Below are 19,149 nucleotides of genomic sequence, written 5' to 3' on the forward strand. Positions count from 1 at the left end.
TGTGCATACATTAGATATGTTTATTGTTTTTAATGTTAAGGGTGAAGTGTAAATGCTTAATTGGGTTAGTAAATCTGAATATTAAATTTGAAAAGATGTTTTAATGAAAATTATTCTAAGCATCCATTTCCAAAAAATAAAGGTTTAATACTTTATTATAAGAACTCTCACATAATTATCAGTGTTTGCAGATTGCATTATATCAAAGAGAACTAGAAATTGTTGAATTATGGCTTTCTTTTTACCTAGATTTATTTGAAATAGTATTAGTTTTGCATCTAGTAGTGTTGTTTTTTGTTTTTTGGGGTTTTTTTGCCAAAATTCTTTTAAAGAGATTTTTTTAATACTTGCCCTTAACAATCAGGTAAACTATGTGTTTTCATTTCACTATCTAGAAGATGCAGTTAGTCATTCCTCCTTTTTAAATATATATGAATACATATTACATATCTGTATATATGCATATATCTTTAGAATGAACAAGTGTTTGTTAATATGTTTCTGAGAGAAGGTCAGTAGATTAAAGATACTGAAATGGGGTTTTAGCAGCAGAGGCTAAAAGGTTAATTATTAATTATTATAAAGAAAGGTTATTTTTCTGTCTCTACAGAGAATAGAATAAATATTAACATGGAATCCCTCAAGGGGGATTTCTTTAGCCTTGTAGACATGGGGAGAACTTCTTAACTATGGAGATTAAATAGTTTAGAGACAACTTACTGTGGTGATTAGTTTGATTTTATTCTTGAATGTAAATGTTACCGAAACAACAGTTTTGATTATTTTAAGTGTTCATTTACTGGACTCCATTTGGCTCAGGTGGCCTTGAAGTTCAGCAGTTTTAGGATTTCATGAGATAGGTTAAAAAAAATAGAGCAGACATGCCTTTCATGATATTTTAAACTGAAATGTTTTCAAAACCAAGTAATTTGCTCTTTTAAAAAAACTTTTACTGAAAAGCTTCATTATTTAATTATCATTATTTGAGTCATACTGGGCACTGCTGTAGATACTGGGAATACCAAGGTGAGTAAGTGTGATCAGTACTCCCCGGGCCCCACATTACTGGGAAGGGGACAGCGGGAGAGCCAGCTCTGCTCTGAGGTGGTGAGAGGGCTTCATAGAGCTTCAGGGGCCGCGCTGACAAGGACGTGCATGAAGAAGGGCACCTGGTCAGTACTTCAGAGAGAGCAGGACGGACTTTCTAGTGGTGAGTGTTGGAGTTCAGTGTGGATGATAGCAGCGGGAGCCAGGTGTAGGGAAGGGAGAAGAGCAGAGGAATTTTGACCGCTTACAGGTCGACTGGCAAATTGATGGGAAACTGTTGTTGGTTGGCTTTGTATTTGTCCTGATAATTTTAGTTTTGGTATTTGTGGTAAAAAAGGCTAGGTTAATATGTAAGGTTCTCACAGTTAAAAAATCCACCAACTTTTGTGGCCCTCACCTAAAATCCTAAATGTAGCTTTCCCAGATCTTTAGTTCTTGGTACATACTTTATAGTCTTATTCAGTGCTATTCTCAAAAATTACTCTTACAAATTTTGAACTCTTTAGTTGCTTAGATGTGTCCATGTATTTTCCCTAAATGAAATGACATGTCTGGACAATCTGATGGCAGATGATTATTAACAAGTTGGAATATAAGCTTAGGAATACCTAAGCTCTACTTCAAGCATATAAAATAGGAGGTGTGTATTTCAGGGTTGAACCTAAAAGAAATTCTATTAAATAAGAATTACTAACACTGAAAATAGAATTCCATTAAAATTATTTATAATGGCAAGGGTCAAATGCATATGCTGCATCATCACTGATAACTGTTAGGTGTAGGAGAGGATGCTGTATATGAGCAGTTAAATATGTCGACTGTCAGACTTACTGAATTTACTTCAAGATATTATTATCCTAGAGGAAACATTTTAAATCCTCAGTTACGTGTAATTTTTTAGGTTGTTGAATCTCCATAAAACCTGTAAATACTCTTTAATGAAGAATAATTCCAGTGATTTACTTGCCTAAAAAAGTTGTAAATATTGAAGATTTAACTTTTTGAATTCAGGTGCTAGTTTCATGCCATTTAGTGAGAACACTTTATATTATGTGTCAGCAAATTAAGACCTTTTAAACATTGAATTGCCTGGTTTTTCAACCATTTTATATGGTTCTGCTATGGAGTTATGTATTTATTGATGCTTCAAGATTAAGTGGCATTGTATTAGCTAACCTATGAGTTTTGTGTGGTGAGTTAGAAATGTCAACCAAGGTTTACCTAATTCCAGAGTCCCTATTTATTTTTACTTCCCCATGTGCTCCATATAGAAGAAATTCATTCTCAAAATCCTTGGAAGATTTTAATGGTTTTTACACAAGTAAAGTTGCTTATATATTTTAATGGAAAGATTTTTGGAAAATGTTATGACATTTCTAACTCAGTTACTTATAACTGAGAACCGGGTTTGGATAGAAGGATGATTGCAGTTTGGATGTGTCACATTTGAAATGCTTGTTGAATATCCAAGTGAAGATATTCTGTAAGCTGATATATGTGTGGGAGATTTAGGTGGTAAAAATCGAGGCTAAGGGGTAGGATTTGGGAGTTATCAGCACTAAGAGGGTAATTTAAGCTATAGGGAGGAGGTATAGAATGAGAAGAAAACAGGTCCCAATGGCAGAACCCTGAAGAACATCGATGTTTAAGAACTAACCAGAGGAAGAACACACAATAGAGACTTAGGAGTACCCATTGAGGCAGGAGAAAACCTACAGTGTGATGTCATGAAAGCCAGGGACTATTGAGTGGTAAGTGGTGGATGTTATCAAATACTATAGACAGATCAAATAATGTGAATATTAAGGTTTTAACAACAGAAAAATTATTGGTGATTTAGCTAGCAGTTTCACTGGCATAGTTATCAAAACTATGGTAGGGTGAGGTATGAGTCGAGGTTGGAAGCAGAGAAAGATATTGTTAAGTCTTTCAAGATGGACTGTGAAGCATGAAAAGATGCTCATCATCCCTCGTTATCAGGAAAATACAAATCAAAACTACGATGAGTTGTCACCTCCAGTCAGAATGGCTAAAATTAATGACACAAGAAACAACAGGTGTTGGCGAGGATGTGGAGAAAGGGGAACCCTCCTACACTGTTGGTGGGAATGCAAGCTGGTGCAGCCACTCTGGAAAACAGTATGGAGGTTCCTCAAAAAGTTAAAACTAGAACTACCCTATGACCCAGCAGTTGTACTACTGGATACTCACCCAAAGGATACAAAAATACTAATTTGAAGGGATACGTGCACCCCTATGTTTATAGCAGCACTATCAACAATAACCAAATTATGGAAAAAGCCCAAATGTCCATCAAGTGATAATGGATAAAGAAGTAGTGTGGTGTGTGTGTATACACACACACACATGCACACACACAGTGGAATATTACTCAGCCATAAAAAAGAATGAAATCTTGACATTTTCAATGACCTGAATGGAGCTAAGTGAAATAAGTCAGAGAAAGACAAATACCATATGATTTCACTGTGTGGAATTAAGATACAAATGAACATGGGGTGGGGGGGGAGGAAAACCAAGAAACAGACTCTTGATTATAGAGAATACACTGATGGTTACCAGAGGGGAGGTTGGTGGGGCGATGGGTTAAGTGGGTGGTGGGCATTAAGGAGGGCACTTGTGATGAGCACCGGGTATTGTATGTAAGTGTTGAATCACTAAATTCTACACCTGAAGAAAAAAAAAAAAGATTGTGAAGCAAATAAGATGAATTAGTAGCAGACTGTGGAGGCTGCTGCTTTTTTTCCCCCCATGAAGGTGAGAGTGATTTATGTATATTAAAGGCCAGTAGGCAAAAATCAAGTAAAACCTGAGGCTGAAGAAAGAGGAAAGATATTGAAAGGGCAAAGTCCTTATTCGTAGTTTAGTGGGTGAGCCTGGATTGAGTTTTATTTTATTTTTATTTTAATCTAATTTGTTTATAGAGAGCTCAAGTGAACAGGGGGAGAGGGAGAGAGAGAATCCCAGGCAGGTTCCACATCCAGTACAGAGCCTCATGCAGGGCTCGGTCTCATGACCCTCAGATCATGACCTGAGCTGGAATCAAGAGTTGGATGTTTAACTGACTAAGCCACCCAGGTGCCCCTGAATTTAGTTATTTTAAAACATCAGCTAAAATAGTCCAGTGCATCCATCTTGTGATTGAGGTGATCTTGCAAGTTAAGCCTAAATTATAGAACCTAAACCCCTGAACCCTACATCCATCTCTACATTAGAGACCTTAACAGTGACCGGTGACACAATTTAATGTCTGTTGTCAGGCACGACTCATATTTGTTTCTGTTGACTCTGTTTTCATGGATGACTGATCCCTTTTTGACTGATACAGTCTTAGTTAGGGTATTACACTAATTCTGGCTATTTTTTTTGTTGGCCCTGTAGCTATTACATCTTTTTTAAGATGAGTTTTTAAGATAAAATCTCTTCTCTGATCTGTGCTGCTCTTACTGTTGAAGGTGAGTCTTACATACATTATTTTTTTATTCTTGAGGGAAACTCACCATAAGTCCCTGAGAAATCATCTATAGTTTAAGAAGTAGGAGTGAATGAGCATACACCTATTCTATATAACTCTTTAAAAGTACTGCATTAGGAATGTCTTACGGCCTAGACGGAAGAGACCTATACATTTCTTAAACATTAATTCCAGAAATGTATTGAAGACCGATTTGGTGTGCCAGGAGCAGAAAGGTACAACTGAAAGCCTAGAAAAGATTCCTGCCTTCACAGCTTATAGCTTAATGGGAGGGACAGCATTAACAAATTTACAAATAATTTTTCATTAGTTTTGAGACTTGATCTAGAGATGGTATGGACCTGTCAGCGTGTATAACAGGATCTGGACTGGGAGTCAGGGAAAACTCTTTCCAAAACAAATGACTCTTAAGCTGAGGTTTGCTGAATAGGAGTTGGCTGAACATACACTGCTTACCCTTCTGCATTTCGTACCAGAGGAGTGGCGTGTGAGGGCCCAGCGTTGTTAGCCTCTTCTCTCTGTGGGTATGGTCTCTTGGTCCCCTAGAGGCAGTGATGAGATAGCTAGTGATCCTTTCTTCCCCTCACCACCGTCCGATTTGGGTCACCACTATTCTTAGTTTTCATCTTTATATTCTTAAGTATACATGAGCTTCTACTGCTTGCTTTGTTGGCTTCAGTGATACTCTTTTATTCCCAGCTAACATTTATGGGGAATTACCGAGCTTACTTTACTTTCCACTTAATTTCCCCTTTGTTGCAGGTTAGTCAGTGGTATGCTTTTCTGCACCACTGGGGCGTGCAGCATTTACATAGTCTTCTGTAAATCTCAGCTCCTTCATTTGGTCTTGTCTCTACAGTTAAGTATATTCAGAGCTCACCATCAAACTTTATGCTACAGTTCCTCCAGTTATTTCTCGGTTAGGTAAAGCTTGCTCCCTAGTTGATGCCTCATGAACAACAACTAGGAATAATGGCCTTGAGTTCTTCACATACAGGACTGTGTATGCATGAATTTTATACTTCAGATTTTTAACTTTAGAGTCCCTTAGTTTTACTAGAAAATACTGCAGTGCTAACCATTCTGAGTCTTCATTCTTAGATATGTAGACTCACTGTTCCTTTTAATTCTGGAGAGTTCTCTTTTCATTCTCTTCTATTCCTTTGATTTTCTGCATCAGGGATATAATTATATATACCGTAGATCCCCTTTGCCGGACTTCTGGATCTGTCATTTACTTTTAAATCTTTTTTTCATCTTCTATTCTTTTTATTTCTGTTTCACTTTCTTCACATTTTCCCTGCATATTCTCTATTTCTGTTTTTCCTGATTCTTTTTACTTTTGTGTTACCTCTAGTTTAGTCTATATTTTCTGGTATTCTTTCTTGTTCTCTCCTTAGTTCTTTCAGGACGGTTTGCATATCCCCTGTTTTTTAGTTCTCTCATTCTTGAGCTTTTTATCAAGAACTGTGAAGGGGCTGAAGTTTTTTTTTTTATCCTACTTGCAAGCTAAAAACTTAGCTTCCCACAGTTTCAAGGATCAAACATAAGACATGAGACATGAGAGTCCTGGATCAGAACTTGAAAGACTTTCTAACTGACCAAGGGAAATCTCCTAAGTGGGCCACAGCTCTCTCTTCTCAGCCACGACCCATTATAGTAACTTTTGAGGCTTTTTTCTGTCCTGTTTGAAAGGATCTAAGGTTGGCGTGATAGACCGTAGGAATTGTTGAATCGTAAGTTGGTTGTAATTCTGCATTATGTACTCCATCCTCTCCTCTGCCAGGCAAGCAAAAGTTCTAATGACTTTCCGGCCTTCTGTCTATAGTGGTAACAGATTTCCTTCCTTTTTCACTTCGTGTAGGTATGCATGTCCGTAGCTCTTGTCTGAAGAAGGTCAAACTATCCTAATCCAAGATAGGTCTTTGTACTTGTCACCGCGGGTTGGACTTGAAGCTGACAGAACCATGGTGGGGAAGTCCACTTGCATGGAAGAGAGTTAACAGCTAAGACCTCATTTGGGTAAATGCCTTTGAATCTACTGCCCGGTTCTTGATCTGTAACCTCTTCCTTATTTTCTTTTCAATAATAGGCAACAAAGTGAAGGACCATTGATTGTCTGGTTGACCATACAATTTTATCAATATGTTCACTATCAATTTATAAGGACTTCCTTCAAATTCTCTCAGTTGACCCATGAGGCTGGGTCTTTTCTCCTCCAAAAATCTGTGTATCTGTCAGCATTCCATCTCTGTTGTCAGATCTGTCAAGTACTGTAAAGGATCTCAGATTTTTACCGTTTCCAAGCTAACAGATTAGTTTCATGGATGCTGACAGAAGACCTGAAACCCCTGGATGAGAGACGGAGGACTTTATTACTCAAAGAAAAAGCAGCACCCACCATGTCCACATATTTGTGCTGGTTCCCTGAGCCCCGATTCCCACAGGGCACCATAGAGGGCCAGATGACGCCTGAATGAATGGGTTGTAGTAAGGAGAGGAGCCAAGGGTCAAGAGCCCAGCACCTTTTGAACAAGTAGTAGACACTGCAGCAGTCAGCAAACGGTCCAGTCTCCCCCAGCACCCCCAAAGTTTCTCCTTCCACGCAGCACCCTCCCCCCCCCCGCCGCCCCAGGAGCGTGTCTGTAGTTATACATCCCTTTTGTCCTCCCTTTTCACATCCAGGAACTGTGATCTGTGGGTGACGTAAAGATCTGAGTCTACCTTAGCTCTGCTCTTTTAATGAAGTTTCTCCTATCAGTTGGTAACTTAGTACCAGGGAGTAAAGGAGTGAGGAAATGAGCAGAGAATGTCCGGGGACCAGCTTATGGGGGCCATGCCAGCTTACGGGGGCCAGCTTACAGGGGCCATGCCAGCTTACGGGGGCCAGGCTTACGGGGCCTATGCCAGCTTATGGGGCCAGCTTACGGGGCTATGCCAGCTTACGGGGGCCAGCTTATGGGGGCCATGCCAGCTTACGGGGGCCAGCTTACAGGGGCCATGCCAGCTTACGGGGGCCAGGCTTACGGGGCCTATGCCAGCTTATGGGGGCCAGCTTATGGGGCCAGCTTATGGGGGCCAGCTTACGGGGCTATGCCAGTTTATGGGGGCCAGCTTATGGGGGCCATGCCAGCTTACGGGGGCCAGCTTACGGGGGCCATGCCAGCTTACGGGGGCCAGCTTATGGGGCCAGCTTATGGGGGCCAGCTTACGGGGCTATGCCAGCTGGCTCCAGAGCTGTTGTGCTGTTGCCCTGCCACCTCTGGCTGGCACAGGGGCAACAGTGCAGATGATATTACACCCCAGGCGGTGCGGACAAGAGGAAAGGGCAAAAATAGATGGTTCTTTCCCCGCTTACCCCATGAGTGTCACCAGGCCCTCTTCAGCTCTTGGCTTCCATTCTGCGGTCCTTCTCCCAGCCACATGATCTCCATCTCCGCAGGGGTGTCCAAGAGTTCTTACACTCTAGGATTTATCCTCTTTGGTTGTTCAGGACCTTTGCAGACGGGTTTAGAGGAGGGAAACAGCAGTTCAGGTTATTTGTTGTATACAAGAAGACATTTCTCGTATGCTCTAAGGTCTGCTTCAAATTCTGTCTCCTAAAGCATTCTGGACACACTAATTGCTCTTGGCTATGTGTACTAAATCTGAGTGGAATTTATTTATATGTGTCATTTAAAATTTATTAAGTCATATTTAATTTTTTTGTGCTGTTCTTAGTCTCCTCTTAAATTGTAGGTAGGCCCTGCATCTTATCCTTGTATTATAACCCCACAGCCTTTGAGTGAATTAATCTGATATGCTGGCATCTTCCAAATGGATTTTAATGGCAGGATTATTTTCACCTGGACTCCTGTCGCTTGATTGTACTTCACTGGAATATCCAAATGAAGTTAATAAACCAGATCTTGATTTTCCATTTTTCTCCAACACCACCCATAACCAAACTTAAGATTTGATGATACTAAGTTAGCTTTACAGTAGAGTTGTGCCAGTGTGTCGAAAATGAAAATAACATCCTTTTCTCTTGAATTTTTTTTTTTTTATAGAATCAGCTTATTCTCATTACAACTTAATCCTGAAGAAAGCTGGACAATTCTTAGACAATTTACATATCAATCTCTTAAAGTTTGCTTTCTCTATAAGGGCGTACTCACCAACTATTCAGATGTTTCAACAGGTATGTAAAAGTAGCCCCTGCTTGTGCGCATGCACACGCTCTCTCTCTCTCTTGCTCTCTCTCTGACAAAATCTTTGGGGGGAAAAAAAAACCTATAGACTTATACCTGCTTCCATAGCCTGTCATTGATTGTATTATCATTGTTAATCGATTATAATTGAATACATTATATAATTTTATAGTTATTTGGAATAAGGAAATTATGAGAACAAATGATTATTGAAATTAACTATAATTAAAATTTTAATTTGAAGGCATTTTTTTTCTTTTTTGATGGCAATTTTCAATGACTTTGAAGCATGTCCCTACTATAAAGTTGATTTTGTTCAAGTATTTGATTCTGCCTGCGTATAGATATTTTTTACTTTAATTAGAGCAATAGCTTAATAGTAGTTGATGAGTTATTTTAATCAAAGGAATATATGAGTTTTAAAGATCATGTTGTAATTATCAACTACTGTAGCTAAATATAATCTTTGAAATCTTAGATTGCAGCTGATGAGCCCCCGCCAGATGGCTGTGATGCATTTGTGGTTATCCATAAAAAACACACCTGTAAAATTAATGAACTTAAAAAGCTGCTGAAGAAGGCTACTTCAAGGTAAGTTCATGATAGCCTATAGTGAAAGACATGGTTTATAAAAAGAGATGAGGGTTGAAATAGCAGAAATTTCTTATAATAAAAATTTTTAATAATGAAGATACTGCTTATTAAAGAATGTACTCTGTATTGAAAAATTGAATCTATCTGAGTTGGTAGTTCAAGTCCTTTTCTAAAATATACAAGTATTTTCAATATTTTTTCTCATTAGCTTTTGATTTTAGAATATAAATTATACCAAAATACCATAAAATACATTAAATATGTTTTATATAATCCTAGATTGTTTTTTCAAATAAACACACAAAACTGCATTTATTTGGACTCTGTCTCTTTAAATATAAACTGAATGTGTAACTTGGGAATAAAGAATTAATAATACAGTAATACAGAGTACAGAGTTGCTTTGTTATAATGTATTTTTAAAAACTTTTTTACTTCTTCCAAGTATTTAATACAAATGGATATGGATGGGCAGTCAAAAGGAAATTATTAATTTACTAGTACCAGTATATGTTTTACTGTCTGATTTATTTATACTTTAAAAAGTTTTAAAGTTGTTTCTATAATTTTGAAAGAGTTCTTTATATATTAAACAGTAATATATACTTAGTAATTCATATCAGTACTTTCTTGGTTGTTGTAAACCTTTTAAAATTTATTAAGTCATATTTAATTTTTTTGCATTTTATATTTATTTTAATATACAGAAGCCTCTTTAATTTTATGTAGCCCAAATTTTCTTTTATGTGTGTGTTTTTATACTTACAGCCTTTTCCGAACCTGAGAGATTTTAACTATTATTTTCCAGTAGCTTTCCTAAAGTTTTTCCTTTCATTTTTCCATAAACTTTTAATCCATGTAAGTTATTGTTATCAAAGGTAAGGATCCAGTCAGATCTTTTTCCCTTCAGGTGACTAGTTGATTATGTATTCATTATATTTATGTTATGCTCTATTTCATAGCTGTCCGGTACATTAACTGTTTCTTGTAGCAGTGCCATGCTGTTTTAGTATTTATTGTTTTATAATATATTCTGATATCTCACAGGACAATTTCATTGCTGCTTTGTTTCCTCCAAATTTTTTTAGCTCTTTGCGGTTATTGATGCTTTCAAAATAACATTAGAGTCCTTTTTCTCCTGCCAAATTGCCTCTCTAAAAAGCCTCAGTAGGATTTTAATTAGAATTACATTAAACCTGTTGATTAAGAACAATTTAAATCTTTATTATATTGAGTCTCTCAACAGATGACATGGTATGTCTTCTGTTCATACCTTTTTTTGTTCATACCTTTTAAAATGTTAAGGTTTTGTAATTTTATGTTTTTAAAATCAGAAATAAGTTATCTATTTATTGAGATGAGTACAAAGTTTTTCTCATTGGACATACTGTGTATTATGGTAATGTATATTAAAATATTGTACCATCTTTGCATTTGTTATGGTGTGGGATATCTTAATTTCTATTAAATTAAGATCGCTTATGTTTTAAGATTCATGCTTCTATTTTAATAGATGAGATTAGCTATTAATTATAAATGCTATCTTTTTAAAACCATCATTTTAGCTTCATATAGTGAATTAGGCAACCATGTTATTTCTTTAAATTCTGTTCTTGTACATATATACGTCATAGAAAAGTATATCATAGAAATGATCAATTCCTTTTTTTTTTTTTTTTAAATATAGCAGTTTATTTCTCAAAGGAGTCTGAACTGGGTGTTTTGATACTTATATTTAAGTTTTAGATCCATTAAGCTTCTATGAAAAGTACCTCTGCTGTGTTTTAGGGGCGTCTGCATTTAACTTTTATTTTATTAAGTATACTTGATATACAACGTTATATTCACTTCAGGTGCACAACATAGTAATTCAACAATTCTGTACTTTCTCCGGTGCTCACCATGATAAGTGTGGTTATCCTCTGTCACCATACAACATTATTACAGTATTATTGGCTTTATTCCTTATGCTGTACTTTTGTTTTTTATCTCTGTGACTTATTTTATAACTAGAAGTCTGTACCTCCTTAATTCCCTTCACCTATTTTGCCCATCCCCTCCCCTTCTCTGGGAGCCACCAGTTTGTTATCTGTATTTACCAGTTTCTGGTTTTTTTAATTTATTCATTTATTTTGCTTTTTCGATTTCACATATAAGTGAAATCATATGATATTTGTCTTTCTCTTATTTCACTTAACACAACACCCCCTAGATCATCCATGTTGTCACAAATGGCAAGATCTTCAATTCCTTTATAGCTTTTTTTTCCCCTTTATAGCATTAATAGACTGTGAAATTGTTATCCCTTGTGCATTTTTTTCTTTTCCTAGTGCATTTTTAAAACAATTTTGGTGACTTTTAAAATTAATTTTTGATGTCTGACTTTATAATTTTCTTAAATATTGAATATTTAGGTATTAAATATAAAATTAAGATTAAAAAGAGATTAACATCAAGCTTTTGGGAGAGGCCATCTGCAATGGACCCTGTGAGCCTTGCATGTTCTTGGTCTGATGAGTAGAAAGTGGAAGACCCTGACTGCTCTTTACCTGAGACATTTCTCAGGGTTGTGTTTGTATCAGGCAACCTGGAGGAATGAGGTGATTTTTCCCTATGGAAAGAAGAGCAGGCTTGTTTACTGCTTGCTATAAAACAGTGGTTCCCCAAGTATAGTGTCCCTCAGCTACAACGTACACCCACTATTTGTGTAGTATCCATTTAGGTCCATATTTTGCCCATCCCACCCCCACCACCAGGAAATGATAAAAACCTAACTTAATGTTTTGTAAGTAGGGTAAACTCAAACCTTAGATCTTTAACAGTTCTTGACAGTTTTAGAAACAAGGGTGAGATGTTGACGGACACATGGCTTTCCAGAAGAGGAAGAGCAAGGGCCACATGGTTGGAGGAAACTCAACACTTAAAACTTTTCCCTACTGCCCTCCTCTCTCTCCCCCTGCCATTTTGTACTCTCTGCTCCTGGCTGGGTGGGAGCAGTTTTCTGATAACCCTGTCACAGCTCCTTGATATATGTTCCTACAGGAAAAGGCACCCAAACCCAACTGATGGGGTTTGGAAGGTGTTCATGATGGGCAAGGGTTTAAAATGATCTCTAGACCAATTCGATGAAGTTTTATTATTTTGGCTTCCATCACTGAATTACGTTTGGCACTGATACTGTTTCTGTTTATACTGTGAATGCTCTGAATGCTCATGAAGTCTCAGGGGAGACTGCCACATGTACCATCTGTTCCCAGGTGAACAGCATAGAATCTCAGGAGGAGAAAGTTGAGCCAGAATCCCATCCCAACTTTAGTTACAGTCTGAGTGGCGGCTGGACTGCCCACAGGCAGTTTCGAGTACAACAGCGCCACCTGCGTGACTCGGGCATCAAGTACACTCCTTTTTAAAAAAAGCAGCTCTTAGGGGCTCTTAAGCTCGTACTGAAACTGACGGCCTGACCCAGGGAAGCCTTGTGACTCTAACATCTGATGTTTTACATTTTGGCATAGGTCAAATAGGATTCAATGACTAACGAGATAGAGGAACCCAACAAGTCTCTGGTCGATTGAAAATGGTATATTCAAGTGCATAGTTGTTTTGCCTTATCATGATCTTCGATTTACGTGGAAAAGGGGTAGCAACCCTTTGGGACAAACCCTGTGCCCTATTCCACTACCTCAGGTAAAGTTCTGGCTCAGTGGGGCCCTCAGTCCACAGTGGTTTCCCTTAATGCCTGGGCTGCGTTACTGTTATGTTCAGCTAAGTTAAAGCTGGTGGTATCTTCAGGGTCCTGTTACTGTTCAGTCGACCACAGCTATGTAACACCAAAAGCAGATGTGGTCACTGCAGTCAGCGGACAAAATTCAAGGCAGTGCTCCTATTCCTGACTAGTCTCTGACCCCTTGGTGAAAGTTGGTACATTTATGCTGACTCTCGGACTGTTGCCAGTGGCCTGCCCGTCTGGTCGGCCACTTGGAAGACCACCAACTGGCAGAGTAAAGGCACACTCTTTGGGGCTGTACACTGTGGACATAAATTGCAGCCACCCATCTGCCAGTCTGAGTTATTTCTGTAAACGTACACAGCGTTAGGCCCATTCTTTTAGTCTGAAGTCAAGCTGCTTACCACTTAAAACCTAATCCCTTACTACTTCAAACACAAGAACTTTCTAGCCAAAAAAAGGTAGACTCATTTGTCTCTTCCCTACCTCCTATTTAAAGATCTGTGCTCTGGATCTGCCCTAAAACTTGACAGATATTATATATGTAAATACATATGTGATTATGTATTTGGGAGAAAGTGACAGCAGTCATCACCATCCTAAATTAGTATTACTTGCTCCCCCGCCCCCAACAAGGAAATAAAACTATTGAGGAATATTTTTTTGGAAATTGGAATGGTGAAAATACCACATAGAAAAGAAAGACAGCTTTGATGCCCTAAATGTGTTATGATTTAAAAAAAGGAAAAAATAAACCAAGTGTTCAGCTCAACCAAAGGGAAAAGAAAATAATATGAATGTAAAAGGTAATAGAATTGTTCTTTTCTGTTGTTCTAATCAGTAATTTCTTTAAAGAAAAAAACTAAAAATCTAACTTGAAAAACATAATAAAAATAACTTGAAAATAAATAATAAAATAATAAAAATAACTTGAAAAACATAAAATAAAAAGTGAAGAAAATTTAGGAATGAGGAACATCTGTAGAGGGAAAAAATTAAAATATTACTGTAAATATATGTGCAAATACATAAGTTATTTGCTTACAAAAGAAAAAAAAAACAACCACTATGGACAAATATCCATAGGTTATAAAACCAAGGATTATGTGCCTGAAGTTCCCAAAAAGAAAAAAAAAATGTATTAACCTAAATGCTATATATAGCTTCTCTCAGGCTGGGGAATTGATTTTGTCCTGCCTACAAGCTAATAAGCTTGCCTTTGACTGTTTCATGGATTCTGGCAGAAGACAGGAGGCTCTGGGGTCAGAAGCAAAGAACGGTACTCTTCGTGGCCACGAACAGCGTGAGCGTTAGCCTGCTGGCACTAGTTCCTATGGCTATACATTCCCCAGGCATGAAAGTGGGCCCACAAGAACACTACACGAGCAGTTGGGATTGCATCACAGCTGAGGGACACAGAGCTTGGGGAACCTAGGGCTTATAACAAGCAGTAAGCAACCTGCTGTTTGTGCCAGAGGGAGACCTTAACATACCCCTCAAAGTCTCTTGCTGCAAACCCTGAGAAATGGCCTATCATAGTCTTGATGTCTCCAGCAAAACAGTCAATGGCTCTGGCAGAAGGCCTCTCCCAATAGTCCATCCCTGGGCCTGACAAATTCTTGACCAAACTCAACATTTCTGTGACTGTGCTCCTCATCAGCCATTCTGCTGTCTCAGAAAGCCTTTAATGAAGGCTACTCTCAACAGGACTCCAAGCAGCAGGATGAGCTCCATCTGCAGGATTAGCCTCAACCATGCCCACAGGGTCCCAGATTCAGCCGACTGTGAATAAGTCCCAGGGGGACGAATATGTCCTGTGTCAGACAGATGGGCTGTAGTCGGACGTCAGTCTGTTATCCCTTAAAACCTGTACAGGAGAGTTTATACCTACCTGATCTTTGCTGTCACTGGAGATATTCCCTGGGGACAGTAAACAGGCCCAAAACGCAAGCCCTGTCCCCAGTGGAAACATTCTGTGCCTGCTTTCCCCAAATACAGACAGAAACCCCGAAAGTGGCACATGTCACTCCAGTTCCAAAACTGTTGAACTCGCACCTGGTAGCTGCAGTCTCCGTCTTCATGCTGCCTCACGTAAGGCTGCTCCCGGCCCAGAAGTACACAAGTTTGCATCATCAAGATGAAGTTGTGCCAGTCTGCATATTTATGCGTGAATTTGGCAGGGCGGGGGGGTCTACACTCAGGAGACCTTTGTCTCTGGAAAATCTATCCCCTTTCTTGTAATTTTTCCTTTTATTTTCCACTTAAAGATTTATCTACTAGCATTGTTTCATTAGCAGCCTTCCCAATTACAATAATAAATTATTTGAAAACATCTTCTTTCAGACAATATTAAAATGTAAGATATCCTGTATAAATTCTGAAATGTACTTCTACAGTACTGATTTGATAAAAATCAGTAATTTTAATAATCCATTTGACTTAGTGCCATTTGAGTTCCAAGGTATCAATTAAAATTAATGAAATTTTTTTTTTTAAAGATTTTATTTATTTATTTGACAGAGACTGAGCGAGAGAGGGAACACAAGCAGGGGGAGCCGGAGAGGGAGAAGCAGGCTTCCCATGGAGCAGGGAGCCTGATGCGGGGCTCGATCCCAGGACCCTGGATCATGACCTGAGCCAAAGGCAGATGCTTAACGACTGAGCCACCCAGGCGCCCCTGAAATGATTTTAATAATTTCATCTGGTTTGATTCCTTTTTACTTTTTAAATGAAGTATGCTTTTAGCATTCTTTAGTGTTTATTAATAGGATCCTATGAAGAATGGCAACTAATTCTATTTCTCTTGTTTTGCACATTCTTGTCTCTTCACCTGTTGCAGAAGAGATTAATCGTGAACTCAACTCTTGGGGCTGATAAAATTTTGTTTGTTTCATGTTTCAAATATCCAAACATTGACAGTAATATTTTTAAAATCCTATCTTACTTTAAATGTTAATGAAAGTGGATGATGGGGCACCTGGGTGGCTCAGTCAGTTAAGCATCTGCCTTTGGCTCAGGTCATGATCCCAGGGTCCTGGGATTGAGCCCACATCAGGCTCCCTGCTCAGTGAGGAGTCTGCTTCTCACTCTCCCACTGCTGCCATCCCCCTCCCTACTCACACTCCTTCTCTCTCAAAATCTTAAAAAAAAAAAAAAAAAAAAAGTGGATGAATGTGTAAAATTTCAAAAGAAATTTATTAAAGTAAGATGGGTGAGTGTGCATACTTACTATGACAGCCAAACCATAAATCACTGTAAAGGTGCTTAAACTCATGTAATCTTATAAACCTGAAATAAACACAGTATTCCATGTTAACGTCCAGAAATAAAACACATTTGAAGCCAAGTAATTAGTGGAAGTTTTCATTATTCTGTTAGTAAGAAGTATTGAGCACTTAAGTGATTTTGATTTAAAATAAGTCAATAACCAGGAACAATAGTAATTTAGCCAGGGTGCCTGGGTGGCTCAGTCATTAAGCGTCTGCCTTCAGCTGAGGTCATGATCCCAGGGTCCTGTGATCGAGCCCCACATCGGGCTCCCTGCTCCACGGGAAGCCTGCTCCTCCCTCTCCCACTCCCTCTGCTTGTGTTCCTGCTCTCACTGTGTCTCTCTCTGTCAAATAAATTAAATGTAAAAAAAAAAAAAAAGTAGTTTGGCCAGTTTTTAAATGTAATAGTTAACATTTTCATTGGTAAGCCTTGTTCTGTAATTAAAATAGAAATTTGAATTTCTCTATTAGAAGATATAATTTATAAATGTACAATTTCCCAGCCATATCAGAAAACTGAAAAATTAGTTATGTTATTTACCATAGTTTATTGTAGAAAGTCTAAGTTTATCATGAATATTCTAGAAATGTTTTCTCTATAAAATAACAATGGTTATCACCAAACCATTTTATCAGTTCCTGTTTAGCTCAAATAAGTAATAGAATATTATTTTTGAATTTTTCATATTTAAAATCCTACTTCTTGATAAAAAGATTCCATTTCATTTTAAATTTTGATTATGAGAATTTTTTTTCCTTACTCTGTGCAGGTTAAATTAACTACTGTGGGAGAATTAAAAAATGTAAAGAAAATATGCTTACAAAGTAACTTATACACAAAACAGTATAATAAACATAATAAGATAGACTGTAATATAAACATGCTGTAAAATTTTATGGTTATGTCAATAAGTAAAAAAGAATCCTATACACATCTAGTATATGAAACCTGAGGGATTCAATAGAAAGTGACCCTAACAATTCAGTATGTTCATCTGAGTGTAGAATTTGTCCCTTTAATTTTTTTATGGATTTTATGTTAATTTACACCAAAAGGACATGTTCCCAATGCATTAAGCTTAAACATTAAAAATTAATACAGTGCATACATACAGCAAATTATAGGATTCTTTTTTACTCCAGACTTCTAGAACTTCTCCTCAGAGTCAACCAGTGCTATCAAGTTCTTGTGTATCGTTTTGGAAATAAGGTATATATAGTCATAATTACATAGATAAATACCCCCTACTTTCATCATTTTTTAAAAAAAATACTTATTTGGGGGGGGTGAGGGGCAGAGGGAGAAGCAGACCCCCACCCCACCCCCAGCAAGGAGCCTGATGTGGGACTTGATCCTGGGACTCCGGGATCATGACCTGAGCCGAAGGCAGACGCTTAACCGACTGAGCCACCCAGGCACCCTCCCTACTTTGGTCATTAATGGTGGTATACCATCCAACATTTGATTCCTTTTTTCCTTGACAGTACTCGTGATCAATAGTTAAAATAAGGGGAGGTTTGCAAGAATGAGAGAAGAGTGATTCTTGAGCATCAAGCATGTGCTTTATGCTCTGCTAGACGATTTGCAAGTCATTTTGGTAAATCTTTAGGACACTCCTACCAGGTAGTGAGAATACCTTCTCTTGAACAGAAAAAGGAATAGGCCCAAGAGAGATCAAATCACTGGCTCAGAGTCACATAGCTAGTAAGTAGTTAAACTAGAACTTGAATCCAATTCTGCCTACTTTCAAACCCCACAGTCTTTTCACGAGTATGCTGTAGTGGTGTTATTCATGTCCCTGTCCCTCTCGCCTTTTTTTCATATTTGTTATTTAAAGACAGTAAATGACTAAAAGGTTGTAGATACCTGAATTCATTAAATAAAATTTATTTCTCAACACCTTTGTTATTATTAACTTCATTATCTCGTTTTTCTTTCTACCTGTATAAATTGTTAAAAGATGTGGGTTTAGGATTCCATAGATAGGAGTTGAAATCCTGGCTTTGTTTGATCTTGTCCTGGATATTTAACTTGTCTGAGCCTCAGGAACCTTAAAAGTTTAAATGATAGTAACTATCTAAAGGAATTGTTGGGAAAAGAGACTGTACTGATATGTATAAAGAATCTAGCACAGTGCCTAGCAAATAAGAAGGTATTAAAGTTTACAATAGGGCCAGACCATAGGACTTCTCTGTTTCTTTGATTATCCTTGAGGATTTCATGAGTTGTTCATATTAAGTACTGATAACCTTTGTATGATAGCGTGCTTTTGTTTTTTAATTATTTGGAACCCATTTTCAGGAAATGTGAGCTATGAAAAATTATACCTTTCAAATAGAAGAAAAAAATTTTTCATTGGAAAATATATTGCCATTATATGTTATTTAAAGATAGTAAACCTTGTTCATTAAAAATATTTGTAATATTCAATTTTGGGTTAACCAGATTTCTGTCTGGAATAGAAGTCATTTTCTATTGATTCCCTCAGATTTCATATACTAAATGTGGATTTTTACTCACATGTAGCTATAAAATTTTCAATGTTACATTCTGTCTTATATGTTATATTGTTTTGTGTGTAAGGAAAGTTATTTTGTAGGTATATTGTCTTTACATTTTTTAATTCTCCCACAGAAATTACTATGTTAACCTGTACACAGGATGAAAATTCACCACAGGAAGTTTAAACTCTTTTTCTGTGATCATATATATAAAAAAATATATGTATGTGTGTATATGTATATATATGTATGTATATGTATGTGTATACATATGTGTGTGTATGTGTATGGGTAATATGTGTGTGTATATATTGTATTTTTTTCCTG

The 19,149-nt window shown here is 37.5% G+C and overlaps 1 protein-coding gene across 2 annotated transcripts in view; it reads left to right on the top strand.

Moving 5' to 3' along the window:
• Nucleotides 1–19,149, top strand: part of UGGT2 (UDP-glucose glycoprotein glucosyltransferase 2) — a 180,962-nt gene that overhangs the window by 16,921 nt on the left and 144,892 nt on the right. For both annotated transcript variants that reach the window (XM_036080088.2, XM_078070183.1), the window contains exons 3-4: nt 8,593–8,723; nt 9,212–9,324. In XM_036080088.2, coding sequence (XP_035935981.2) covers nt 8,593–8,723; nt 9,212–9,324 — 244 coding nt within the window. The remainder of the gene's footprint in view (nt 1–8,592; nt 8,724–9,211; nt 9,325–19,149) is intronic.

Source organism: Halichoerus grypus, chromosome 4 (assembly GCF_964656455.1).
Source record: "Halichoerus grypus chromosome 4, mHalGry1.hap1.1, whole genome shotgun sequence".
NCBI classification, from domain to species: domain Eukaryota; kingdom Metazoa; phylum Chordata; class Mammalia; order Carnivora; family Phocidae; genus Halichoerus; species Halichoerus grypus.